The 27,352-nt window shown below is 42.1% G+C and overlaps 1 protein-coding gene across 5 annotated transcripts in view; it reads right to left on the bottom strand.

Annotated features, from left to right (window-relative positions):
* Positions 1–27,352, bottom strand: part of CFLAR (CASP8 and FADD like apoptosis regulator) — a 36,448-nt gene that overhangs the window by 7,341 nt on the left and 1,755 nt on the right. The window contains exons 1-9 of one of the 5 annotated variants that reach the window (XR_004623564.1): positions 25,857–26,362; positions 23,663–23,768; positions 21,975–22,110; positions 21,026–21,111; positions 16,830–16,887; positions 13,675–13,724; positions 12,867–12,948; positions 4,711–5,221; positions 3,024–3,221 (exon numbers count right to left, since the gene is read on the bottom strand). Coding sequence is in view for 4 of the 5 variants with exons in the window: in XM_034654946.1 (XP_034510837.1) it covers positions 3,083–3,221; positions 4,711–5,221; positions 12,867–12,948; positions 13,675–13,724; positions 16,830–16,887; positions 21,026–21,111; positions 21,975–22,110; positions 23,663–23,768; positions 25,857–26,137 (1,449 nt within the window). In the remaining variant the exon portion in view is untranslated. Of the gene's footprint in view, positions 1–1,896; positions 3,222–4,710; positions 5,222–12,866; positions 12,949–13,650; positions 13,725–16,829; positions 16,888–21,025; positions 21,112–21,974; positions 22,111–23,662; positions 23,769–25,856; positions 26,363–27,352 lie in introns of those variants that run through there. The other 4 variants (XM_034654946.1, XM_034654947.1, XM_034654949.1 and 1 more) reach the window with 4 other exon arrangements.

Raw genomic sequence — 27,352 nt, 5'->3', positions numbered from 1 at the left:
TCTTAAATTCCATGTATGCGTGAAATCATATGGTATTTGTCTTTCTCTGACTGACTTATTTCACTTAGCATTACACTCTCTAGATCAATCCATGTTGTTGCAAATGGCCATATTTAATTCTTTTTATGAATGAGTAATATTCCATTATATATAGGTATAGATCACATCTTCTTTACCCATTCATCTATGGATGGACACTTGGGTTGCGTCCATATCTTGGTTATTGTAAATAAAATACTGCAATAAACATAAGGGTTCATATATCCTTTTGAATTAGTGTTCTTGCATTCTTTGGGTAAATAGTGGAATTACTGGACCATATGATAATTCTATTTTTAATTTTTTGAGGAACCTCCATATCATTCTCCACAGCAGCTACACCAGTTTGCATTCCTACCAACAGTGCATGAGGGTTCCTTTTTCTCCACATCCTTGCCAGCACCTGTTAGTTCTTTTTTTTTTTAACTTAAATTCAATTTAATTAACATATAGTGTATTATCAGAGGTAGAATTTAGTGATTCTTCAGTCGTATGTAACACCTAGTCCTCATTACATCACGTGCCTTCCCCAATGCCTATCGCCCAATTACCCCATCCCCTCTCTCACCTCCCCTCCAGCAATCCTCAGTTTCCTAGAGTTCAGTGTCTTTTATGGTTTGTCTCCCTCTCTGTTTTCATCTTATTTTTCCTTCCCTTCCCCTATGTTCACCTGTTTTGTTTCTTAAATTCCACACAGGAGTGAAATCATATGGTATTTATCTTTCTCTGACTGACTTATTTCACTTAGCATAATACCTTCTAGTTCCATCCACGTCGTTACAAATGGCAGGATTTCATTGTTTTTGATGGCTGAGTAATATTCCATTGTATGTAGACTACAATTCTGTGAAGATTTGTGCCCAGTTACAAATCAGTTTTCTATTACTAGGGAAAAAGAAAATGAGTCTGTGGGATCGGCAAGTGGGATATGAACACAGCCAAAATGACGAGGCTGACCTCAAATTCTGACCTCTTGGCAGCATAAATAACAATCTTAATCCTGAAAACTTGCTCCTAAAATCTCAGAGGGCAAGAAGAGATTCTGATATCAAACACTTCAGAGAGAAGAAGGTTTCAAGTGACCCCTACGATGGCCTATTCATGGAAAAAGGTTGAAGGAATTGGGGAATGGGACAGAACAGCAGATGGGATAGAACAGGGGTAGGGATGAGGGTCAACCAAGGGTTGACTAATCAGTCATCCTAACCAGCAGCTCAGAAAAACAGCCCTGAGACCAGGGGTCCTGCTTCTGGAAAAGAGGGACTAGAGAGAAGTGAGGACAAAAATAAGAAGAGAAGGGTAGTTTTGTTGGTGATGAGGCACCAACTACTTGAAAGTTGAAAGGAATTACCTAGGCTTTAGGGCAGAAGCCAACATTCTCAAATAGACAAATATAGATGAGAATTTGGAAAACAGAAGGAGAAAATATCAGCCATAGTTCTGTCATCCATATGCCACATTGTAATCACTTCTTTCTGGTCTTTTGTTTTCCTACGAGAGGAGTTTTTTTGTTTTATTTTAAGCATAGCTCCAATAAACAATACTATTTTGTACTCCTTTCCAGGTAACATGAATATATGAGCATTTTTCTCATTATGATGTCCTGTCAACGCCATATTGTGAACTGGTTAAGGATTTGGGCCCCGAAGTGGCTCTCTTTAAGGCTTGAGTTTATATCGTAGTATGGAGTGACCATGGGTAAGCTACTTAACATCATTCATTTTCCTTATCTATAAAGTGGAAGAAAAATAATGAGAACAATAATACCACCTCATAGAGCTGTTTTTTGGGGGGACTAAATGAGACGATCCATGTAATTTATGTAATGAGCTAATAAGAACTCAATGTAAGCTCTTATTATTTATAAACATAATTTTAATGGTCACATAAAACACCAACCACTGAACATATCATCATAACCATAGCCTTATTACTGAACACTTGGCCAATTTTCAATTTGGGGCTATTATAAGATTTGAAATATTTTACTGCATTTACACATAGAGATACACACTATTTAACATCAAGTCAAAACATATAAAAATAAATAATTTTTTTAAAAACTTTAAATATTTTAAATAATGATCTGCTTTAGGTCATCTCATCAAATCTTAGAAAGAAAGGTTACGTGATTAGCTGTAAGATAGCACTTCAGTCCTAGACAGACAAGCAATCTCAAATTATAAAGCCATGGCTATGCACTGAATGAATGTTCGTGTCCCTCACCAAATTCATAGTCTGAAACCCTAACTCTCAATGTGATGATATTAGGAGGCAGAGCATTTGGGGTAATCAGGTCATGAACGTGGAGCTATCACAAGACAGCTTGCTTCCTCTCTCTGCCCTCCGCCATGAGAGGGCACAGCGAGAAGATGGCCATCAGCAGACCCCGAAGTGGGTCCTCCTCAGACACCAGACCTGCCAGCTCCCTGATCTTGGACTTCCCAGTCTCTAGAACTGTGAGAAGTAGGTGTTTCCCTAAGACCTCCCATCTCTGGTACTTTGTCATAGTAGCCTGAACAGAGGATGACCGCCGCCCTGACTTCACATTCAGGCATTTTTTTCTTGGGTACAGAAAAAGAATTGTACGTTAACTGTGGTGGTTCGTGGTAGGTAAGGTTGTAAGTGTATGTTATGTTTCCTTGTTTTGTCGTGTTGTGGTTTTTTTTACTTTTCTATTGGAGCGCGGATACCCACAGGCTAACAGACTGTGACTACAACCAAATCTCCATGGGTCCGGTTTACTTGATTGCACGAAGGAAAGCAACATAATCCTGAGGCACCCAACTCAACCAGAACTTGGTTTTTCAAGTTTCACAGCCATTTCCTTCCTAACACTGGCTTGACAAGCTTTCAGCAACAGAGGCCAAAACCTTCGACCCAGAGGCTTTAGTTCAAACACACCTTCCTGACAACATTCCTCACAGAAGCTCATTTCGGCACATACTGGGACCTCACCTTATGCACATGACACATACACTCACTTGAAAACTACTCCTGGCTAGCGGTGGAGACGGCAGGGCCAGGAAAGGCTTTTGGCTGTTCATTTGCAAGAGAGGATAAGTTTCTTTCTCAGAGTGTGCTGCAGCCAGACGTAGTACCTCTCCTTAGCAGACACTCTGCTATTCCAATCATACACACTGCTGTTGAGTTCGATGTGGAGTTCTAGGAGTGGGCGTCTTCTGGATGGAAAGAGAAAGGCAAAAATTAATGCCATGCAAATATCAAAGAGGAGAGAGATTGTCATTAGGGTGAAATGAGCCAGCAGATGTGACAGTGCATTGAAACTGTTCCTTTTTAAATGCTCTACAAGCTGCTTACTGAGTGATCCAAACCAGCTTGCAGCACCCTGGCCCAATAACCACAGTCCCCTCACCCCAGGGGCAACTGAGTCTTATCCTGGAGACACTCCAGCAGGATGATAATGCACCTGGATCATCTATGCAAATGCAGGATGCATGCCAAGAACACTGCTGGCCCATGGAAAGCTGAGTCATTTCTACTACAGCCCACTCCTTGCTGCTGAGCCACTACTGAGGGGGTCGGAAGGGGGGTGTCACAGGCCATGTGATATATTCCTGGGGTCCCCAGAGCTACCACAGAATACATTTCACACATGGCTCCGAAATATCATTCTAAATTGTTATGAGGGGACAACTGAAAAAGACTGCTAATCTTACATGGAAATAATCTTCTTAAATGAAAACCAGATCACCAAGGTTTCCCTTTGAAAAGTATTCTTCAAACATCAGAAATGTCTGTAGAACAAATACTTGCCGATGTGGGGAGTCAGGTACCATTTTCCACCTACCAAACTGTCGACACAGGGAAATAAAGAACATGCGGTGTCGGGCAGAGTTCAGGGACACAAGCAATCTTGTGCACAGCGTGTGTAACTGTCCTAGAGGACAATCTGATAAGTTGTATCCATGCCTTTAAAAACGCACGTCGTTTGACACAGCAATTCTTCTGGGAATTTTCCTCACGATAACAGTACGGATAAGCACAAATACTGAGCTCCAAAGATACTGAACGCTTTCCTTTTATGAAAGCAAGACACCTTCCAATGACTGAAAATGGGTCAAGTAAAGTACACCACAGACATATTCTGGACTGCTCCGCAGACATTAAAATGATGCTGTACACTACTGATGTGTAAAATGTGTGTGATACACTGTTACACCAATGAAAGGCAGGTTATAAAGTAATAGTAGATGATGATTCCACTTTGGTTTTAAAAACATTCAGATATGATTGTGCAGGTAACCAAAAAAGATCTGGAAGGCAATACGCCAAGATGTGGCTCACAGAGATTGATCTAATAAGTAGGCCTGTAACTGCTTGTTATATTCTGCTTTGGCATTTATATTTCATGGGTATTTTTTTTTAATAAGGAGGATGTACTGCTTTTGTAATTAAAAAAAAGACAATTAAAAATGTCTTTATTTTGTTGAACAACATCCAAACTACAAGCTGACTACAAGTGACCTCCTGAAGCACAAAGCCCTCATGAAATGTCCTCCTCCTAAGGCAACCCCAACAGGGAAGAAAAAATCCTCTTCTCCCTGAAGAGAAGAGCATCCAGCGTGGCACAGTGGTCATCTCCATCTTGGTAGCAAGAGAAGAGACAAGTGGTCCAGGGATGGGCCACAGCCTACCCAGGTGCCTCACCTTTCTTTCCCCAGTTTCTGGGAAAGGCACTGCAGGTACAACGATGGAGAGCTGGAGGACCGCTCCAACAGGGACACGTCCGCCTTGCACAGGCTCCAGAGGAAGTCAGCTTCTCGGTGGATGGTACATGGCCCAGGCTGCTTGGCTTTGGATTCCAAGTTGTTGAGCTCTGGCCCGTCCACCTCCAGCAAGCTGCTGTTGTCCAGTGGGCTCTCTGATGCCACATAGTTCTGAATAAAAAAGAGCTTTGGCTTCCCTAAGAGAGAAGGGCATGCGTCTCCCATGAACATCCTCCTGATCTGATCCAAAGGGAACCCTGAGTGTGTCTGATCCACGCCAAACACACTCTGGGAGCCACCTCGGCTCACCAGGACACACACGAAGCTGTCGTAGTCTTGGTGTTGGGGCATGCGGGCAACTTGGCGAAGTATCTGGATTATACTGTCCACACTCAGATACAAGAAATACTGGACTTCATAGCCCAGGGAAGTAAAGGTGTCCCGAAGAAACGCTGGATAAAATAAACAAACACACACAGAAAACAACACTAGCGTGAGAAAACCTTAAGAGACACCGGCTAGCAATTCTAAGCACAGTCTGATCTCCATTACTTATCCATTTCTGCTTTTGTGCCTGCATCTTTTGAGGTTTTGAAGGACCTGAGCACCGGGTTGGAAGAAATCAACCTGAAACACACGACATTCACGTCCCAGGTTCTCAGTTACCATCTGTCCCTGCCTGAGGCGACCTCAGGCACATCTGGCCACAGGCACGGACTGAGTCCACTTCTAGTCCAAGGCAACCAAAGAGGGAACAAAACTTCTTCTCTTCAACCAATACAAAGTTGGGGATTTTTCAAAAGGCTCTTTCTTAAACTAACACACAAGTATGTAGGAAATGGATGCGTTTGCAGAGCGTAGATCCAAATCTGGATCCAAATGGCTGCAGAGAGGATGGCCCGGGTCACGAGTTCCCTCATCCCTACAGGCTGTGGGCTGATACAGAGGTCCCCACATTGAAGTTGTGACCATTTCCAGACTCTCCAGTTCCTCTCACGATCTGCTTCCCAGTGTTACCTCTGACTGAGCAGTGGGAGCCCTTAGCCAAGATTCCCTGCAGTGCCCCCAAGATTCTTCTCCAAGTTTCCAGGAATCCTGGATTGACTTTGCCTGCAGAACAGTGGAAGGCAGAGGAAAAGGCAGACTTTATGCCAGAAAACCCTGCCTTCTAGCACCGACCTTACTACACCTGTGGGCTGCATGACCTTAAAGAAGTGGGTCTCGCCAGCTTTAAACGGAAGTGATGATACCCACCCTGTGAACGTGCTTGTGAGGATTAAATGAGATAATACAAATAAAGCTCCTGGGGCTCTATTCCCTCTTTTAAAAAATCTTGTTTCCATCTTGTAGAAATTTCTATAGCCTACCCAGTCCATTTCTTTCCCATCTGCTCAGTTTGCCTTCATTAGAGAAGTAAATATAGTCTCCTGAGTAAATATAGTCTCCTGCTTTGTTATATCTTTCTAATAGCAGAGACAGACATCTTTCTCTTCCTCATTAAAAATTCCACATCCCTTTGAGCCACCCATTAAGTTTCTGTTCCTTGTCTGAGGGATGCCTCCACTTCCTAATTCATTTGTAGAGTTAGAAACTATTCTTCCCTAAGCTAAACAAGCATCTCTGAATTCAGATTGTTATCCAAACTCTTAGCCAACTTTTCTGGATTTCTCTCCATGTCTCATGACTCTTCATCCCCCAGGGTATGGTCTTCCAGAAGTCTACCACTGCTTCCACCCCAAATCAAACGACACACTAGTAATTAGAACAGATACAACTTCTACCAAGGAACATAAGGGCCCCATATCATACCAGTGCAGGCATCACAGAATGGAGAGGTAAATAACTCCCCTGAAATTACCATGTAACTGTTTGCCACAAATTGTCAACTCTCTGCATTAAATGGAAACAACATGAGGTCTGAATAGTCACAAATAATTCAAAGACTCATAGCTTCAGCCAATAGTTTGAGCCTTCTTGCCCTGAAAACTTCACCAACCACTAATAAACTATAAAAGTCAAAGTTAGCTATTGCAATTTCTCTTCTGGCTTCTCAACACGAAATAGGAAGAGAAAGACAGAAAAAGATACACAGCCTTGGGTAAACAAAAAGCTGGAAAAACCAGCCACTGGACAAATAAGAGCTCTCCTGAGTGTTCTGAGTTAATTCACCGAGCCCCTAGGCAGTACCTGGATATGTTCACATCGGGTCTAGCAGAACTTTCCACTCAGGAGAGCTGGGATTATTCGTGATCCCACATCTACCAGATATGGCAGTTATAAATACGTCCACAAATTCTTTGACACTCGTTCCTTAAAAAGTGTAATTCCCTTCCCCTTGAATGTGGACCACGCTTGGTAACTCATTTCTAATGAACATGGCAAAAGGGATACGATGTGACCTCCAAAGCTAGATCATAACAAGGATACAGTCTCTACCGGGCTCCTTCTCTCTTTTGAACAGCTCACTCTGGGGGGAGCCAGCTACCATGTCATGAGAACACTCAAGCAGTCCTGTGCAGAAGCTCACGTGAAGAACTTGCACCAACTTCACAGCCACATGAGTGAGCCACCTGAGAGGATCCTTCAATCCCAGTCAAGCCTTTGGATGACCCCAGCTAAAATCCGGCCACAATCTGCCAAGACACTCAGGGCCAGAAGAGCCCAGCTAAGCTATTCCTAAATTCCTGCTCCACAGAAACTGTGAGAGATAAAAATAAATTAATATTGTTGTTTTAAGCCACTAAATTTTGGAGTGATTTGCACACATTATTAGATTAATAATTCAACAGGTAAATCAGGATAAGGGAATGATAATAACCATTACTTACGGATGTAGTTAGGCTACCTACTTTTCGTCTGGCCCACAGGTAAGGGTGAAAAAAAAATTATATATCATGTAATAATGGAGAGATATAAAGAAGGTGCCAATCTCCTTAAAACCCCATGATAAATATCATGAGGGAAATGAAGGACATGATACACAGGTTGCTGGAGAACCTAATAACAGCTCACTTGTCCCCACAGGATCTCACTGTGGTAGAAAAAGCCCACCAGCACAGCCCCCTGGACTTCACCTCAGCAGGCATGGGAAAGCCTTCCATACCCGGTACTGCGCTCAGGTTGGAGCACAGGACTGGACAAAGAGCATCCAGACAAGGACCCCAGTTCCATCACTAGTGTTTTATTCCCGTCTTCCTTTGAGGACTCATATGTCATGGTGCATTCTTTCCTCCAGGGGGCAGAGGCAAACAGGGAAACACCAGACTCAAAGCTATTGTTTACTTCTCTCAGGCTGACTCACTTCCCTCAAAACCCTCCCTGCACTGATAAGATTTTTCCTCCCTTATCGAAGTCCTCAAAACAAAGCCATAGTCTGTCTTTCCATGCTGCTGTGCAGGGGTTAGGGACAGAACAAGGGCTGTCCCGTGCCTTCCATCTCTTTGTTTTTTTCTGGCTTCCCTGTGGGTTCTGGCTAGAGTGGGGACTGTCACACAGCAGTGAGCAGGCAGCTGCCTGGGACCAGCAAAAGAGGAACCAGTCTTGGAATCACAAGATCTAAGTTTAAATCCTGGCTCCTCTACCTATCCACTGGGTCTGAACCTTCCCTGGACCTGGAAAAACTAACTTATGCCAACAGAGGGGCTAGGAAGGGGATGGGAATCTGACGTCTGGGGCAGGAAGTGCTTACCTAATAGAACAAGAATAAAGGGGAGGTAAAGCCAAAAACATGACAGGTCCCCAAAAGCCAGTAAGAACAGCAAATCTGGAGGGACCTCAGACCAAGATGGAGCCTCCGTTAAATATCCCTCTGGCAGCACTGTCACCCCAGTAGACACAGCCTGAAGTCATTGTAGTCGAGATTTCCCATAATGTCACATCTTTCCTCTATCAGAGAGGGAGGACTGATGCTAGCTGGCATTTACAACTTTCTTGGGCCAGCAAGAACATGGATATAACCCGGTCTGATTATAAGATCAAGGGAGTAATGATGGGGTGGGTTTGAACAAATTAACTGTCTTAGTTTATTCATCTGTAATTAATGTGATTAGTACTAATGCCTATACCATGTTCTTCAAAAGGTGCCTTTGAGGATCCGGTGAGATGTCTGTAAAGACACTTAGCAAACTATGAGTGCTTACTCAAATGTAAGATATTAATTTTAAAGAAAATAAAGGCAGGGATGCCTGGGTGGCTCAGTTGGTTAAGTGGTTAAGCATCTGCCTTCGGCTCAGGTCATGATCCCAGGGTCCTGGGATCGAGCCCCGCATCCGGGCTCCCTGCTCAGTGGGGAGCCTGCTTGCCCCTCTGCCTCTGCCCCTCCCCCTGCTGGTGCTCTCTCCCGCTCTCTCTGACAAATAAATAAAATCTTTTTGAAAAAGAAAAGAAAGGAGCCTGCAGCACATCTCTCTCATGGAAGCTTCTCCTTAGAAGGGACTCCACAGGGAAGTCTCTCGAGCCTGCATTAAAAGGGGCTGGGAGCAGTCGGATTGTGTGTCGCATTTATCACAGGAGCTGCCTTGTCATTTCCCTCAAATAGGGGAAGAAAAACTTGGATGCTGAGTTTGGAAAATAAAACCTCAACAACTGCAGAAGTCACACTTCTCCTTCCGCCCGCCCTGGAAACCCCACGCCTGACCCAGCCCTACTTCTGTAAACCTCAACTTCCCAAAATGATGAGTTTTTATGCGGCTTTGCAGTTAGGACAAGGGCTAGTGTCAGCACCACCCACAGCTTTGGGGCAATTGAGATGAAATCCAAAAAACTAAATACAGTAAAAAGTCGTGAAGCCATTCATTTAGAATTTGTTTTCATCTAAAATGAGTTCACATTCCTGTGCCTGGTTGGCTTAGTCAGTAGAGCATGTGATCGTGAGTTCAAGGCCCACCTGGGGTGTGGAGATTACTTAAAAATAAAATCTTAAAACAAAATAAAATGAGTTTGCATTAATCTTGACACAATCTATAAAAAGAAGTCCATTAAATAAATGTATAGAATAACTAAGAGGGGGTGCTTCATTAGTCTATCTACCACTACTTAATGAGCACCTTGAATGAGCCCAGTTCTAATTATAATAAAGCATACAAAGGGGCACCCGGGTGGCTCAGTTGGTTAAGCTTCTGCCTTTGGGTCGGGTCATGATCCCAGGGTCCTGGGCCCTTGGTTGGGCTCCCTGCTCAGCAGGAACCCTGCTTCACCCTCTCCCTCCACGGGCCGCTCCCCCTTCTTGTGCTCTCTCACTCTGTCAAATAAAAAAATAAAATCTTAAAAAAAAATAGGTATACAAATGGAACACAAATTGGGCAGGATATTCTTAGTGAGAAGGGGAGTTCTGATGTCAAACATAAATGTGAAATGCAACATTAAGACTTAAATAAGTTTCTTTATGGGAGAACTGCTCAGTGTTTAAGACCAACGCAAATCTCCAAAGGAGGAACAAACTATTCATCATTTCTCAAATTCGCTTGACCCCAAAACTCATGTTTTAAAAAGTTCCTCTTCCTATGTTGCAGAAACACTATATTTCATGTTGGGAAATACAGATGAAGTACTTGCCCTTCAAGGAGCCTGCAGTCTAGTTGGGGAGCTTATAAATATGCACAAAATAATGACTGACATGTCACACGGTACAGTGGGATTTTAGGTAAAATAAACGGTCAGAGGAGGGACCATCTGTGCTGAGACACCTGGAGATGAGATTGTGGTTAAAGGTATTAATTTAAGCAGGGACTTGACCAAACAGAAGAAAGGGAAGGCCCCCCCCCAAGTAGGGGAGACGATCATAAACAAGGACAGAGGATTGAGTGACTTAGGAAGCGGGTGGCAGAGTCAGCTTTGTCTAAGTCTGACTTTTCATTTGTTTCCGTAGACCAATTAAGGCGTTTTAATGGATAACCTACATTCACTCAAAATTAAACTACTTTTAAAATACCTTCCCTTTAAGTACAAATGGTTACTAGTAATTCCTTCTGGACTAGCTTTTCTTAGGAGAAAACAATATCAATAATAAGCCTGTCTATTGCATGCCAAAGAGGCTTTTGGGTACCTCAGGCAGCCTCAAAGTACTCTATCACGTATCCACAACTCCTCATCCACAATTTAGAAACCCCAAAAGCTCTGAAAACCTTAAGTTCTTTTCCCCGATTCATTCTGTGGCAAAACCTTTCCTGAACCGATGAGAGGCTACTGATGGTCTTTATTCCACTTAAAGAGTGAATATCCATTCATTTTGATGTAGAAACGGTAATGTATGGGCTCCAAGCCCTTCACAAGTGTGAACTCATTCAGATCTTCCAGCCTCCCCAAGAGGTAGGTCCTGTTATCTACCCATTTATAGAAGAGAAACTGAGGGGCAGCTGGGTGGTGCTGTCAGTGAAGTGTCCCACTCTTGATTTCCGCTCAAGTCGTGATCTCATGGTCATGATCTCATGGGTCGTGGGATCAAGCCCACAGGTCAGCCTCCATGCTCAGAAGGGAGTCTGCTTGAAGATTCGTTCCCTCTGCCCCTCCCCCAATGTGTGTGTGCACGCACACTCTATCTCTCAAATAAATCTTTAAAAAAAAAAAAAGGAGACTGTGGCTTACAGGGGCTAGGAAAATACTCCAAGGTCACAAGCTAGGACATGGCAGAGACATGATTCAAACCCACACAGTCCTATTCCAGGACCAACTCTGACCATGCTTCTATAATGCAGGAAAACACAAATACACATTCAATCCCAGTGCACAAGAGGCAAACACAGACACCGGGTTTTAGTCACATTCACAGCAGGTCACGGCTTTATGATTCTCTTCACACAACAGATATACATCCTGCAGTTGGAAACTTTCTGCCAATGAATGAAATGAAACTGACTATAATAGAAAGTGGAAGACAAATACTCTCTTTTAAAGCAGGAAGTTACTCATTGAGGAAATATTTTCTCATTCTTACATCGGTACTAATGGCTAAGAGAGAAAGGACACTTATCTATAGCTGAGGAGTCAGCACGTCTCACATCTAACCAGAAATAGGACATGAGAAAAATGAGATCATATCTGAAATCCTGGGAAATTCAACCTAATATTTGCTAATTTGACCTTCTCTTAGATTCTCTTCCCATGGAACTCACCATGGTAACATTTTAAGCGAGCCTAAAAGATAGATCTGACTCATTCCAAGAATTCTGAAAAGCAAGAAAACTGTGGAAATGTGATGATCCACCCTTCTGAGGAAGAAATAAATAATTAACCATGTTCTTTCACAATAAGATTCTTATTCTCTCTCACTCATCACCAGTGATTGATTCAGTCTGAACAGGACATCCAGCAATAATTGAGCAAGAGAATCAGTTCGGATCCAAACAAGAGTAACACACAAGAAGTACAGACTGAGGCCGCCAGCCCAAGGACAGGACGGCAGAACTAAGGAACACACTGCCTCTATGCAAATACACATTTACAATAGTTTTAATTTTTCCCCAGAAGAGCTTTCACAGTCTATCTATGGGAAATGATGGGACATCTGATAACACCGAAGCCAGAAAGCCTTCCATTTTCAACCCCACTCTGGATCCCAGGACACCTCCCTGCCACAGCACCCCGCATGAAAAAGCAAGATTGAAGCTCCCCAACTTTCAACCAGGCACATCTTTGTGCCAGAGACAATGCTATGTGCTCCCCAAATCCCTTTCCCTTTTCTTCCTGGCACACAGCCAGGCTGAGTTCCTTGTCTATGGCAGTTGGGTGGGGCCCCACGAGTGAGTTTGACCAATGGAATGTGGGTGGAAATAATGCCCCTCACTTTTAGGACTGGCCCCTAAAATCTCTTGTGAGATCCTCGGCACACTTCCTTCATCCACCAGCCAGATACAGAGGATCCTGTGGAAAACCCCTAGGCTTCAGATGATGAAGTCACTGAATGATCACATGGAACGAAGCTCACTCCAGCCTAATCCACACTAGGCTGTGACATGAGAGAGAAAGCACCGCTCACTATGGAAGCCACAGACTGCCACCGCGGTTTATTAAAACAGCTGGTGTTGATCACTGATGAACACAGCTTGTCTGGGCCGTGACCTCATCGTGGAGCATCCGTTAATCTGCAGCGTCCATACCCACCTGTGTCATTGCCAATGCAGTCAATTATTAGGCAGATTCCTAGAGGCTTGCTCCGCATCTTGTAGCTGTCTTCTGGTATGTGCTGGAAAGGAAGGCAGGGATTGTTAAAAACTCCGTACACTGCTCTGTTTCCATAAGGTACCACACATACACCATCTTTTCTTTTGGATTTCCTCAAACTTCCTGTTGCCAGGTGAGTCATTCAATAGACACAGCCTGAAGTCACCACAGCTGACATTTCCCATTAATTTCACATTTTTTTCTCTATTTAGGTAATGTGCTGAAGACAAGCTGTCTCGGTATTTAATTTTAATGAAAATCACAGTCTCTTTACACATGACTTAGCTCTGCAGGATGAAGACAATTTAAAGCTGAGAGAAAGGATGGGTCACATGTTTCCACAGTAACCTGAAGTTATACAAGTGGTATCTTTCCAAACCAGTACAAAAGGAGGCCTTCTAACGCCTCCTTATGGAGAAGGGGTTTTGGCCTTTAAAAAAGAAGCCAGTGCAAGTCAAGGTTCAGTGTCACTGCTTAGTTATATAGTCAGCAATCACTCAGCGGAGAAGAGAACTGCCACTCTGGAGTTTTCCCACATTCCAAAGTTCACGAATGCAATCCACATCAACATTTTTCCCTTTGCTCTATCCAATGTTCCCCCTTGGGAGAGTTCCCAGGAGAATGGCACTGTCAGCGTCCTATTCTTGTCACAGAGAACTATTAACGGACAGATAGTTTAAAGCAGCCAGTGCTCTCCACAGGTACTGTGCATACAGTGCAATACCGAGTCACATCATTTGTTCTGTACCCGCGGTAGAAATGCTCCTGATTCCTGGATGGACGCCTTCACTGATTCTCCTGGGGGATGAGAGAGAAATCATTTACAAAGCTGAAGGAGAACTGAGCCCGCTCCCATGCTGTCTGGGTTTCTTTATATCTCAGCTGTTCTCTCCCCTTATTTTCTTCCCCTTACTATCTCTTCCAACCTCACACTGAAGAATCTAACTGATGAGAAAATACATGTCCCCATGCTATGCAGGGGGTAGGTAGAAAAATTACTTAAATAGCAAGGGAAAAAAGGCTCTCCCTTGCCCTTCTCCAGGTGAGGACCAGGTGACTTGATGAATTTTTAAACAGACAGGGAAAACCCAATAACCTCACCACCCAACTGTATCGATAGCTTTCTTCCATGTGCTGAAACCAGGGGCAATGCCTGGAGGGGACAGCCTTAGAGACTGCAGAAAAGGGAACATTTACTTGTATTTGTCACTAGTGCAACAGATGGCCATGTTTTCCTCGTCCAGTGATACTGAGAGGTCATAAAATAAAATGGCAGTGGCAAGATAGAGGACAGTGAGCCTAGCAAATGTAGACGAGCCTAAAACCAATAACATTAGTTAAAAATCACTTTATTAGCTCAGAGAGGTGGAGAAACCACCAGTTTTGAAGCCATAAATGGCTGGCTCAAACCCTAGCACCATCACTGAGGAGCTGTGATCTTAGGGAAGGTTCCTCCTAAAGTCTCAGGGTGTTTTGCTTTGTTTTGTTTTTAGATGCCTAAGATGAGCATACCAACATCTACCTTATAAGATTGTTACAAAAATGAGAATGTCTAAAGACAAGCAAAGAAAATGCCAGTATTTGTAAGGTTTGGGGGAAATGAGTACTTTCAAGCGTGTAAGTTAAAATAGTCTTTTTAGGGGCATCCAGCTGGCTCGGTCAGTAGAGCATGTGACTTTTCGATCTTGGGATTGTAAATTCAAGCCCCACACCGGGTGTAGAGATGACTTCAAAAAAATAAAATCTTAAAAAAACAAAAAAGAAACAGTCTTTTTAAAGGACAACTGACATTACCTTTTAAACCAACATTCTGCTCCAGAAATTTATCCTAAGGAAATAATAGAGCAAGTATGCAAAAATATCTACCAAATAATTGTTTATAATGGGCCTCAAACTAGAAAAATACTTAAAAATCCACCAACATGAAACTGGCTAAATAAATCATGGTACATATAATGGATACTATACATGTTAAAAAGGATAAGAAAGATCTTTATGTATTCAACGTGAAAAGATATGCAGGATATATTAACTGAAAATGGATTATTGAATAACATGGGTAATATTAATCCCAGGTACTTAAAAATATGTATTTGTATGCATATGCTTACACATATATATGCTTAAAAGTAAGAGTCTAGAGGTATACAAATGTTAACAGTGGTCATCTGATACTTGGGATTAAAAGGAAATGTCTCTTTTTCATTTTGTATTTAACCAATCATGGATTAACAGAATAAAAAACCCAGAAAATAATCTATGTACTATACCTATCTTGGGTTAAGGCACTCAGTAAGAGCTTAATAAATTGTAGTGATTATCATCATCATCATCATCCAATCAAAATCTTTGGAAGTCCAAGTTAATATGAAAGCTTTTTTCTTTACCAGCAAATAAACCAGGTCCAGGCAAAAGCAGGTCCCTAGCTCTCTGAAGGATCACCATGGGTGTTGGGAGCCTCACCCATCTCACCTGTGTCATTACGTTGTGTGGTTTTTTTTTTAATTTAAATTCAATTAGCCAACGTAGAGTACATCATGAGTTTCAGATGCAGAGTTCAGTAATTCGTCAGTTGCACATAACACCCAGTATCATTACAATTAAGGAGAAACCTGCCATCAGGGAGCACACTATGGAAAGAACACCAATTTGGTTTTCATTCCTATCCGAATCTACCGGGTCTCCTGTTTTCCTTTTAAACAGCTTTCAGAATGCTAATTTCACCACCTCACCAGTGTTTTGAGAAACATGCTGTCACTTCAGGAATAAATTCACTTCTCGGTAGCTTTCGCTGGAGAGCAAAATACTAGGTAGGGAATGACAGGCATGAACAGTACCATCTGGCGAATCTGGGCAAAATGCTTCTCAGTTTCTCGATGCAGACAGACAGCATGGAGGCTGACTCAGAAGATTTTGGCAAAGGGCCTGCCACACAAAGAAGTCTCCCTTTGGGCCACTGCTCTACTGGGAACATTCGTGATTGCCATTGCACATGGGACAAATTCCAAGCCCCTCGGGGAAGACTGAGCCCTCTTTCCCTGCCTATTGATCCCTGCCTCCTGGGGCTCCGAGGCACAATCAGCTACAATACAGCGTGAGACCCAGTCTCAGCCTTCACTTCAAGGAAGTGAAGCAAAAGAAACACAGTTTTTAAAAAAATGATGTTATGAAATCAAGTGTTGATGTTTTAAGAAAGAGTCGTATGGGTCGAAATGACTAGTTTTTTATTGTATTTTTTCTTTCTTTTTAGGAGTAGAGGAATGTCATCTGTAGAGTGTCTAGATTTATTAAATGAGGTATAAAACAGGGGTGCCTGGGTGGCTCAATCAGTTAAGCATCTGCCTTCGGCTCAGGTCATGATCCCAGGGTCATGATCCCAGGGTTATGGGATTGAGCCCCACATCGAGCCCCACGTTGAGCCCCACATCGGGCTCCCTGCTCAGCAGGGAGTCTTCTTCTCCCTCTGCCTGGCACTCCCCCTGCTGTGTGCTCTCTCTTTCTCTGACAATTAAATAAATAAAATCTTTTTTTAAAATGAGCTATAAACAATATCCTAGTGGCCTTTCTTCCTCCTGCTGCCAGGTATTTGGTTTAGCATGCTTCACTATCATGGCTGGATTAATGTGTAACATGGCCTGGTTATAGTTCCACTTCAGGAATAAATAGCACATCTCTTAAAAATATAGCCAAGACGATGAAGCTGATGGAGGAGGTATTTACATTCAAATAAACTAATTCAGTAAACAATTAGAAATGCCAATGGCTACATTTTAAGAATGTAACTGCTATTTATTTTGAGAGCTTAATCAGAATATGTAAAGAAAAAGGCCAACTCCAAACACGCAACAATTTTGAGTTATCAAGCATTTATAAAGAACGAATATAAAGAAAATTTGGCCTTACTTTGAAGGTCAAGTTGTCCCACATTGAGTCTTTGTTCTTTACTTCTCCCATTCTGGAGCTTCAAATAAAGAATAAGTCACATACCCTGTTAGTTTTTTTTCAGAGGCACTTTATATCACACCTCTTTAAATATCTCAATAGAATTCTTACCCAGGAAAAAAATAAAAGTATCACATTCACAGTTAAATAATCTAAAGAAGAAAAGGAAGAGCAGTGAACCGCATAAATCCCATATTCTACAGCCAATGCACAAGGCAACTTTTCTTTTTAAAAAGTGAAAATACAATGAACATTGCAATATGCTAACCTAGCTTATTAGAATGCTTTAAAACAGCTCAATAAAGTCAGGTGTCATGGTATTGTAGAGTTGCTATAATTGCTCCAAGTTAGAACAAGCTGTTGGAACATCAGATTGACCTTCTACCTGATCCTTTAACACAGAGGCAATGTACGGGATGATTAAGAATGAGAGTTGTAGGGGCGCCTGGGTGGCGCAGTTGTTAAGCGTCTGCCTTTGGCTCAGGGCGTGATCCCAGCGTTCTGGGATCGAGCCCCACATCAGGCTCCTCCGCTGGGAGCCTGCTTCTTCCTCTCCCACTCCCCCTGCCTGTGTTCCCTGTCTCACTGGCTGTCTCTCTCTGTTAAATAAATAAATAAATCTTAAAAAAAAAAAAAAAGGATGAGAGTTCTAAAGTGTTGACGAGGACGTGGAGAAAAAGGAACCCTTAGGCACTACTGGTGGGAATGGAAATTTGTCCGGCCACTGTGGAAAGCAGTATGGAGGAGGTTCCTCAAAAAGTTAAAAATAGAAATACTATTTAATCTAGTAATTCCGCTCCTGGGTATTTATCCAAAGACTACAAAACACTAATTCAAAAAGATATATGTACCCCATGTTTATTGTAGCATTATTTACAAAAGCCAAGATACAGAAGCAACCTAAGTGTCTGTCAGTAAAGAAGAGATATGGATAATATACGTATATATACATAATATATCATAAATAGAAGTATTACATATACGGAATATTCTATATGTAATGGAATATTACGTAGCCACAAAAAGTATGATACTGTGCCATTTGTGACAACATGGATGGACCTAGAAAGTATTATGCTAAGTGAAATAAGTCTGAGAAAGACAAATACCACTCATACGTGGCATCTTAAAAAAAAATGAATAAACATGGGCGCCTGGGTAGCGCAGTTGTTAAGCATCTGCCTTCGGCTCACGGCGTGATCCCGGCGTTCTGGGATCGAGTCCCACATCGGGGTCCTCTGCTGGGAGCCTGCTTCTTCCTCTCCCACTCCCCCTGCTGTGTTCCCTCTCTTGCTGGCTGTCTCTCTGTCACATAAATAAATAAAATCTTTAAAAAAAATGAATAACAAACAAAAAGCAGAATCAGACCTATAAATACACAGAACAAACTGATGGTTGCCCGAGGGGAGGGGGACGGGAGGTCAGCAAAATGCGTGAAGGCTTCCAATTCTGAAGGCTTCCAAGTCACAGGAATGAAAGGTACAGCATAAGGAATATCATCAATGATATTAGCTTGTACGGTGACAGATGGTTGTAGATATACTTGTGGTAAACATGACATCATGTATAAGCTTGTCCAATTACTATGTCGTATACCTGAAACTAAGGAATCATTTTTGTGGCAACAATACTCAAAAACAAAGACAGTGGGGAGTTCTCGCCCAGAAAAACCTGGCTATGAATCCTGATTCTGCCACTAACTGTGTAAGCTTGAGCAAGTTATTTAACCTCCGTGTTCGTTTCTTTATCTTCAAAATGAGGATAATAATAGTAGCCATCTTGGGGTGCCTGGGTGGCATAGCGGTTAAGCGTCTGCCTTCGGCTCAGGGTGTGATCCCTGCGTTATGGGATCGAGCCCCACGTCAGGCTCCTCTGCTGTGAGCCTGCTTCTTCCTCTCCCACTCCCCCTGCTTGTGTTCCCTCTCTCGCTGGCTGTCTCTATCTCTGTCAAATAAATAAATAAAATCTTTAAAAAAAAAAAATAGTAGCCATCTTATAATTTTTTTGTGAAGATTAAATGTACACAAAGCACTTTCTGCTGTGCTAGCGAATTACTGTTTTTCTATTATTGTGTTTCTACAGTGCCTAGCTGTTGGTTCTCAAAAATCAGCCACCAAAAAAATAATAATAATAAATAATAATAATAATAATAATAAGCTACCAATTCTGTGGGCTAGAATGAAATTAATCAGAAAATGAAAGATTGAACCGACCCTTGCTCTTCTCAGATGACAGGGCCTTTGTAAGGTACATATACCACATACTGCAAACCATCTGATGGGTTCAGCTTTCAAATGGCAGTCCCCCTCTGAAGCTATCCTAGCCAGAAGAGAGAAGTACACTATTCATTAAGCTGTGTCTGCAGCTAAGTCTGTGTGTCTAAAGAAAAACATTTAAGTTGCTTTTATCACTAATCACACGTGACTTAGCGAGGCTGATAATACTACATAGAATTTGGAACCCTACATGGATGTGCAATCACGTTTACATAGCTATTAAAGAAATATAACATCGAATCAAAGCTAGATTTAAAAAGCATTGTATTGCAGAGTGACACAACTTTTTTATTATATAATATGTTGTGTCATGTGTCATTTAATGTCACTGTAATTTTTAAAACACTTTGCACTCTTGTATGAGTTAACATCCAGGTATTTACCTCCTCGCTGATTCTATGTGCCAAGGTGTCTGCTTACTAAACGAATTAATGATCAGGTCATAGATCAATACAGCAAATTAAAGGAGAAATTTAAATACAGAGCACGTGGATTCCCAATAGGCTACATAGACAGTGAATATAATTACTTTCATCAACAAAACAGAAAGACGATAGTAAAAATATGGCAAGCTTTTAACCAATAGTGACAGTATAATTTATATTAGATATACAGTAGTAGAAAAAGCTCAGAAAATCTGGATCTGAATCCTGAATCAATTTTGTTTCATGACTTGGTATCACAGAGATTCAGAAGGACAAACGGAAGTGTATTTGATTCTTTTAAAAAAATGACAGATACACTTAAGCTGTGGCTTGAGTGTGGCAGTTTATTAAATATACTATGGTATAGAGGAAGGAACATGGACGCGGCCCAGTTCTGGTGGTCCATAGAGGTGGGCGATCACCTAATGTACTTTAGGCCTAAATATCCTTATTTGTTCAATGAGGGGGTTGGACAGTATAATCCTCAATACCCATTTTAGCTCTGAAATTCTATTGTTCAAGGTTATCTCTCACAGCTCGCATTCTTCATGAAACTATTTCTATTACCGGGGTAGTTTATGAAAGCTTTTATAATTTAACCATGAAATTGCACTGTGACCTAAGGCCTAACTACAAATTCCACATACCTTTATATGCAGATGAGGATATTATACTAGGATTAACTTCTCAAGATAAAAAGCTAACCAGGAACAATTATGATAATACTTTGCACCACTTAATAACACAACAACCAGAAGTGACTACTTGACATTTATGGTCACGAATCACTCACTCAGTAATATAGCTCAATAACAAAAACACTTCTGCCGAAATTGTTAAAATAAGCCCAATAACAAGCAAATGCACAGAGAGGTAAATATAAGGATATTTATTTTTAATCATTGCAGTAACAAAAGACTGGAAATGATCTGTAATATACACACACAAGAAAGGGCTACGATACACGTTGTGAGACATGCAGAAAGTAGAACTACATGCATCCATTAGAAACAATGACTGAATAGAGGCGGGCCCCTATGATTCACATGGAAAAATTTCCAAGAATTCCCAGCTCAGGACAATGGGCACAGTGTTCCACCATTTGCACAGAAAGAAAAAAACGAAAGTGAAATATGGTATGTGCATAGACTATCTCTGGATGTTTACAGAAGAAAATGGTTTACAAAGCTGTCTCTGGGGAAAAGAACTGGGGTAAGAGAAAACATACTTCAAAAATTCTTTTAATACATCTTGAAATTTCTCTGTATTTTCCAAATTCTCTCAATGAATACAAGTTAGCTTTGTAATCATAAGAAGGTACACATATTTTTTTAAATGCACATTTCTATCACATTTTTTTCAGACATTAAATGAAGTACATGCTGTGAGAATATATATATTTTTATCAAAGTTCTGCAACAGTTTCTGGAATTCTGTACATTTGCTCCAGACTCACCCTTAAGTTACATGAAGGATCCTTAAGACTCAGATTTGGGAATGATGCCTGAAGTGCATTTGTATAACTTGTTCCAGCTCCTTGAGCTGTAAGCAGAAGAGAGGTATTGACTTAAGATTTATAAGTTATTGTTAAATGAATATTCAACAATGGCTCAGTTCAGTCAATCATCCATCTTTCAAAATACCCCAAACTCTATCTAACTACCTGACTAAATTCAAAATATTAGATCAGATGATTCTCCCACTGCCATTAAGAAAGGACTAAAATGCTACACCGACCCTCGATCTTTTATCAGTCATCTGTGGGGAGCGGGGTTGTAGATCCCTGGGTCTCAGCTATGCCCTTTAGGCTGTGCCTCTATGGTGGCAGTGGACTGCTAACAGAGCCCAGGCTGAGGCTGAATCTAAAAGACAATGGGGAAGGGGTGGCACGAGAAAGAAGGCCACTGTGAGTCTGGTCCCCTTTATGGAGGAAGTAAAAGTGCCCTTTTCCATGAGGAGGTTTGGTGAAACTCAGGACACACCCAAGGCAGCTAAGGGATCCCAGTGACAGGATGCCACCTGGAGTTGGACGGAGGTCAGGCCCAACACTGGAGCAAGATAGCAGGGCTCGACATGCACTCGAAAGCCCTATGTGTCCACAATGCTGCCAGCCTGTGCAGAAAATGGAGGTGCAGACTATTTCCTGAAGGCCAGAATGTTAAGAACTTCTTGGCAGCATTTTGCAGAGGGCTGAGACTCTGTGATCATGGGTATAGAGTGGTGAAGTCAGCAGATGTAGGATATGAAAGATAGAAAGGGATGTGATCTCTAGCCACAGGCTAGTGGGGGCTGTCGACACTCGGTTCTGTTCCCTCCACGCATCCAACAAGTGAATCTTTACCAACCAAACCTAGGATGCACAGGGTACTTTCCTTAGGCCACAGAGAGGCCAAAATTCTACTTACCCGACTGCTTGTATTTCTGGATTTTTGTCTTCAGGTCTACTCGGTGGATGTTCTTCAGGCATTTTTCTAGTAAATCCAATTGATCTGGAGCAATCAGACTTAGTTTCTCTAATTCGATCACAAGATCTAGGAAACTCTGAGAGAGCAACCAACAAAAAACAAATGTCAGTAAGGCTGCTCTTAAGTCCTAAATGCAAATCTCAGGCTGTGTGATTTGTAACAGCAAGAACATGTGACAAGAGGAGCCCCTTCCATGATCTTCAATGATCCTAAACCAGGCCTCTCTGTTTTATAGTCCCTCCAACTCCAAAGCCAAGAGCAAATTATACTCCTGGATTTTACTGAGAAAGAGGTGGTTAAGTCTTTTGGTGGACAACCCGTACCCAGGTTGGGGATAGACACATAGGACATTTATGACATCAAGAAGTACCACGAGAGGGCAGGCCTAAAAATAAAATCCTCCTGAGTTCATTCTCTTCCAAAAGGCCTGGCTGCTATTATAACGAGAAACTCTAAGGGCTTTCCTAAAAAGGGAAGAGAGAAGCTAGCTGGGGACAAGTCTCTACTAGAAAAATCCGAATGATGTAATTTTGAAGCTCCTAAAGTATTTTAGTCAATGCTGGACGTTCCAACTCATTCTGACTCAGGAGGTCTGAGGGGGCAAAATTTAAAAGTTAGGGTATATTGCTATCACTTGCCCTGGACCGAAGAGATTATGAAAGAACTATATTTCAGAAATAGGCATTGCTTTGGGCTTTATTTCCCTTCTGTTTAACATTTGATTACTGAGGCTCTATAAATTTATTTTTTTTAAATAATCATCATCACAAAATTGATACAAATGATCGGCAGATCCTTTGATTTGGGGACACCAAAAGAAGTTCTATTTTTTCATTTTCCTTCCCATTTGATGCATTTGATGGTGGGGTCATCCAGTCACCCTACCTGCCTAGATTTCAGAAACAAAACTACAATGATTAAAGAACATGAGGAAATTCTCAGGCAACACCTTACCATAGTCCTCAAAGGCAAGTCCTTCAAGAGCATACTGTCATAATCTAATGACCTGAGGTTTTCCTGGCTTGTCCTTAGGCCAGCAGTATCACATAGGGCCAGACAGAATTTAAATACTTTTCCACAATCACATCCCTGAGATCTTGACTGCTACCTAGCTTCCAACACCAAATCTCTACTTTTGCCATTCCCTGAATACATGAGTCACAAGTACCTTCCCCCAGCTCATCTCCACATGGAGCCTAATGACTTCACACTGACCTCGAGCTAGCTGAGGGGACACAGATGCTGTGGGAGGGCAAGAAGGGAGTGGACTCGTACTTCCCACCTGTTTGCACTCAGCATGAGCAGATGGGACTTCCTAACCCTCCCAGATGGTCTGTTAAACGGGGGAGAGAAACTGATGCCTAAATCAGGCCTCTGACTTTTATAGAAATAAGGATAAAATACAAGGATCAGAGAAACACCCAGGGCCACCCTATTTCCTCTCAAATGAGAAACCGATTCTCTTCTTATCAATGTTAAGAAAAGACCTTATTCTTCTTGCTTCCTACCTTCACCCCCAGCTTGGGCCTCCCTATTCAAGGGCCCACTTCTCTCTCTTAACACCCTAAAGAGTACCCCCACTTTCTGATAGGCTCTTGGGAACATGAACCAAGAAAAAGAAAACTCACCTTATCCTTGGCTAACTTTTTTCGACCAATATAATCCCTCATGAGGAAAAATAATGAGGACAGATCAGATTTTTCCAGATTACCACCAATCTCTGTCATCAGCACCCTGTAAACCAGACAAGTTTTTTTTAGTAAATTCAGATACCATCCTAGTGAAAACACCAAGAGCCTATGCTTCCGCTATGCCAATAACTGGTTAAAAGGCTATTTCAGACCCCCATCTGATATGCACCCCCAAAAAACAGAAAGCCTAGGCCACCTCAGGAAGATATCTTAAAGGAACTCAAAAAGAAAATTCACCCTGCCCCTACTTTCAATAGGAAACAGTACCTTTCTTTCCAACTAACTGCTCTAAAAACAGCTCAGAGAATAAAAACTTCCCTAAAGAATCCCCTACTTCCCCCAGATGTTACGATGAAGTAAGTGAAGAACATATATGACTATGATGGAAGACAGAAATAGAACTCGAAGTGATCTTGTCTTCTCTATTTTACAAACTCCCAGGGAATGATGCCGCTGCAGACCAGGGACCATACCTGGAGTCGCAAGCTTCTAAAGCAAAGTTATACCCGTGATATCCTGGCCCACTCTTGAACTCAAAGACTAAAAGGCATCTAGAGCCTGGGGACTGTGACCATAGATGGCTCCTCCTGATTCAGTCACCTCTGCTCCAATGGGAGCAACCATCACACTGTATCTGGGCTCCCAGGACACTCCGTGGTTGGCATTATTGCCTTGACACTGTCATCACTGCTTAGAAGGCTGTTTTCTCAATGAGGTTCTCAAATTCTTGAGGACGGACCATGCTTCGTTCATTTTGCTCTAGCACTTACCAAACACCTGGCATATGTTGACCCAAAAGAAAGGCCACTAAACAGATGCACCGATGAATCTAGAATCCCACTGCCCAGCCTCTCTGCCCAGAGGCTCTGAGGAACCGTCTCTACTCACCATTGCAAAGAGACAGGAAATGGAGAGTGCCCTAACTTATTCACAGAAACCCAGTGCCTCTGAAAAAGTTTTAAGAACATTACTGACATTATATGATACTTGAAGAGGTGGCAGATGGTCGAGAATAACTACAATAATAATAATGAACCCCTGCATTTGTAGAGGGCTCCACAGTTCTAAAAGTACTTCACATACTAAATTATTACAATTGATCTTCACCAACAAACTTGCGAAATCAGGTTTCATTATTTTTAGCTTTACGAGTAGGAAAATGAAGCCCCAACCAATGTTAGTGGCTGGCTCAGCCTATGTGGCCTGTAACTGGTTGTTCTGGGACTTAAATAGGCCTCTAGACCTCAAGTTTCGGACACTTTCCAAGGCCTATGCTGCTTCCAACTCTCTTTACTATAGTTCTTGATAATATACATCTTCTCCAAATAATGCCTCACTGATATAACTTAAGGCTGGTGGTTTGGAGAAAAAGGAGCCATTCATTTAAGGTTACAAGGTATCATCCTTTCTCCAGAAATGCAGCCTTTCTTGTGGCTTCTGTGCTCCGCTGAACCTCCAAGAGAGTAGTATGTAGTAAACAGGAGGAAGGAAAAACTCAAAGACAGTCTGAACTAAAGGGACTCCAGGGACCATTCCTCTCTGAACTGAAGGGGGCCTACAGCTGGTTAATCGATGGGATGTTCATTCTGCATCCCTGGCCCACCGAGCCTCTGGGGCAAGGACCTCATACAAACTCACAGAAAGGGAGCCCACCTCACTAACCTCCTCCGCATGGGAAAGACCAAAGGGGACTCAGGAGGGATCACAGAGCTCTGCAAAGGTCAGGAAGATCACCGTCAGACTTGTTATTTCCTTTCTCAGAATTTGCCAGTCTTACATCACAGAAAATAAGCTAGGAAAGACCACGGCAGGCCTCACATTCAGAGGATGGCAAGAATTACTAGCTCTTAGTCATTCTTATCTCTCTCATTCTATCTATCAGGCAAACTAGCACATGCTACCCAGCCCTTCCACTTTCTTTATGATCTTCTACCCAATTACTTTAAGCAAAAATGTTCTAAGAATTCAAAGACTTCAAAGGAATGAGGTAACATCATAAGGCAGGTGAATCTATGGGTAAAGAAGGTAACATCACTGCTTCTTCTTACTGGCCTCATTTCTATTGTTCATAAGCCTAGACCACCTCACTCCCTCCCACCAGGTCCAGCCTTGGGAATTGCTCATGAATTACCTATAGTCTGAAATAAGGCGAGGGTGCCTGAGCAGGTGGGTCTCCACGGCTTTTCTGTCCATCTTGAAGATCCGCTTGAGCAAGTCAAACCGCCTCACCCTGTAGAGCAGCTCAGCCAAGCCCATGGCAGACAGCATTCCTCTCTCACTTAAAATATCCAAAAGGTCCCTGACATTAAGCGGAGCAACATCTGCAGCAATGTCCCGGCACAAAAAAAGAAGCATTTTCTTCTCGTCTTCATCAAGGGCCTCTTCAACCTGATGGATGACCTCAGTAGACATCCTGCACAGTGTCGTTCCAAAACACTGCAGTAATAAAACTCCACTCTAGTCAATAGAAGGCCGTGAAGTTGCTGACTTCATTTCTGATGGTTTTCTTCATTTCTTTCCAAAACCTTTCCAATGGAGTTCTGTGGTTAAAAGGGAATTTTTTAAATCCTCTTACCAAAGTAACTGATGTCTCAAATTCAAGGTTTAGGCTCTTTCTTTCTTGCTGGCCTCTCTAACCTAGCAGATTAAATTCACATTGTTAGGTCTATGGAAGGTAGACAAAGCAACTGATCGAAAAACCAAAACAGACAAAGAAGATAACCTACATTTTAAAGGAAATGAAACCAGAAACAAATTATCTCCCAAAAATCCCACAGGCTTTACCAGAATTTATGAGAATGTCAAATACAGTAAGAAGAAAATCACAACAAGAGAGTTAAAAACTAAAGGGCATTATGAATAACCTTGGTGGGAGGAGGAAGAAGAAAAAGCCCAATGACTAAGCTGCTAAATGGACTAGAAAAACTGGTGTCACATGGTTAACTCCCACTTTAAGTGACACCAACCAGGTAGGTTTGAACAAATACGGGTCTTGACAAGAGACCTTCTGCAGGTATCAGAACTACTCCCTTTTCTCCCAGTTGTCTCCTACTCTAAAACCCCTCATAAGCGGAAATCTCTGCTGCCATCCTCCCAAAGTCCCAGGTCCTTTTCACAATGTCATCATGAATGCTCATAGGACCTGACCCCTTAGCTGAACAAAGGCCTTGTCAAGTTTTGATCACTGCTTCAGACCCTGAGCCCGTAGAAGTGCCAGAGGCCCCTTAAGTCTCAATACACTGCTTCAGGTCAGCAATTATCACAGGAGTTGCTGATGGTATCGGTGGAAGGAAGGAAGCAGAACAGAAAATCTGGGGAAAGTTCTTGGTCCCAGGGCTGGACTTGAGTGGGAGCAATGGGAGGTAATGCCATAGGTGTAGTCCTAACTGCTTCCATTGAAACTCAACCTATTCTTCTTCAAAATTTAAGATGCAAATGGCAGCCCCTGTCTATTCTATTCTAAAGTTTCATAGCAAAAAATAAAGTTGCATATTTTATGCAACTATATTTTATGTTAAATAAACTCTTGTATTCTGAGAGAGTACCTAGTCTATTTCTATTAGAGAACATTTAAGGTTAAAAGTTAATCTTAGCAAAAAAAAAAAAAATGGAAACAGAACCACCCTG

The sequence above is a fragment of the Ailuropoda melanoleuca genome, chromosome 2 (assembly GCF_002007445.2).
Source record: "Ailuropoda melanoleuca isolate Jingjing chromosome 2, ASM200744v2, whole genome shotgun sequence".
Classification (NCBI taxonomy): domain Eukaryota; kingdom Metazoa; phylum Chordata; class Mammalia; order Carnivora; family Ursidae; genus Ailuropoda; species Ailuropoda melanoleuca.
Note: the sequence above shows the minus strand (reverse complement) of the source record. Positions and strands in the feature narration are given on the sequence as shown.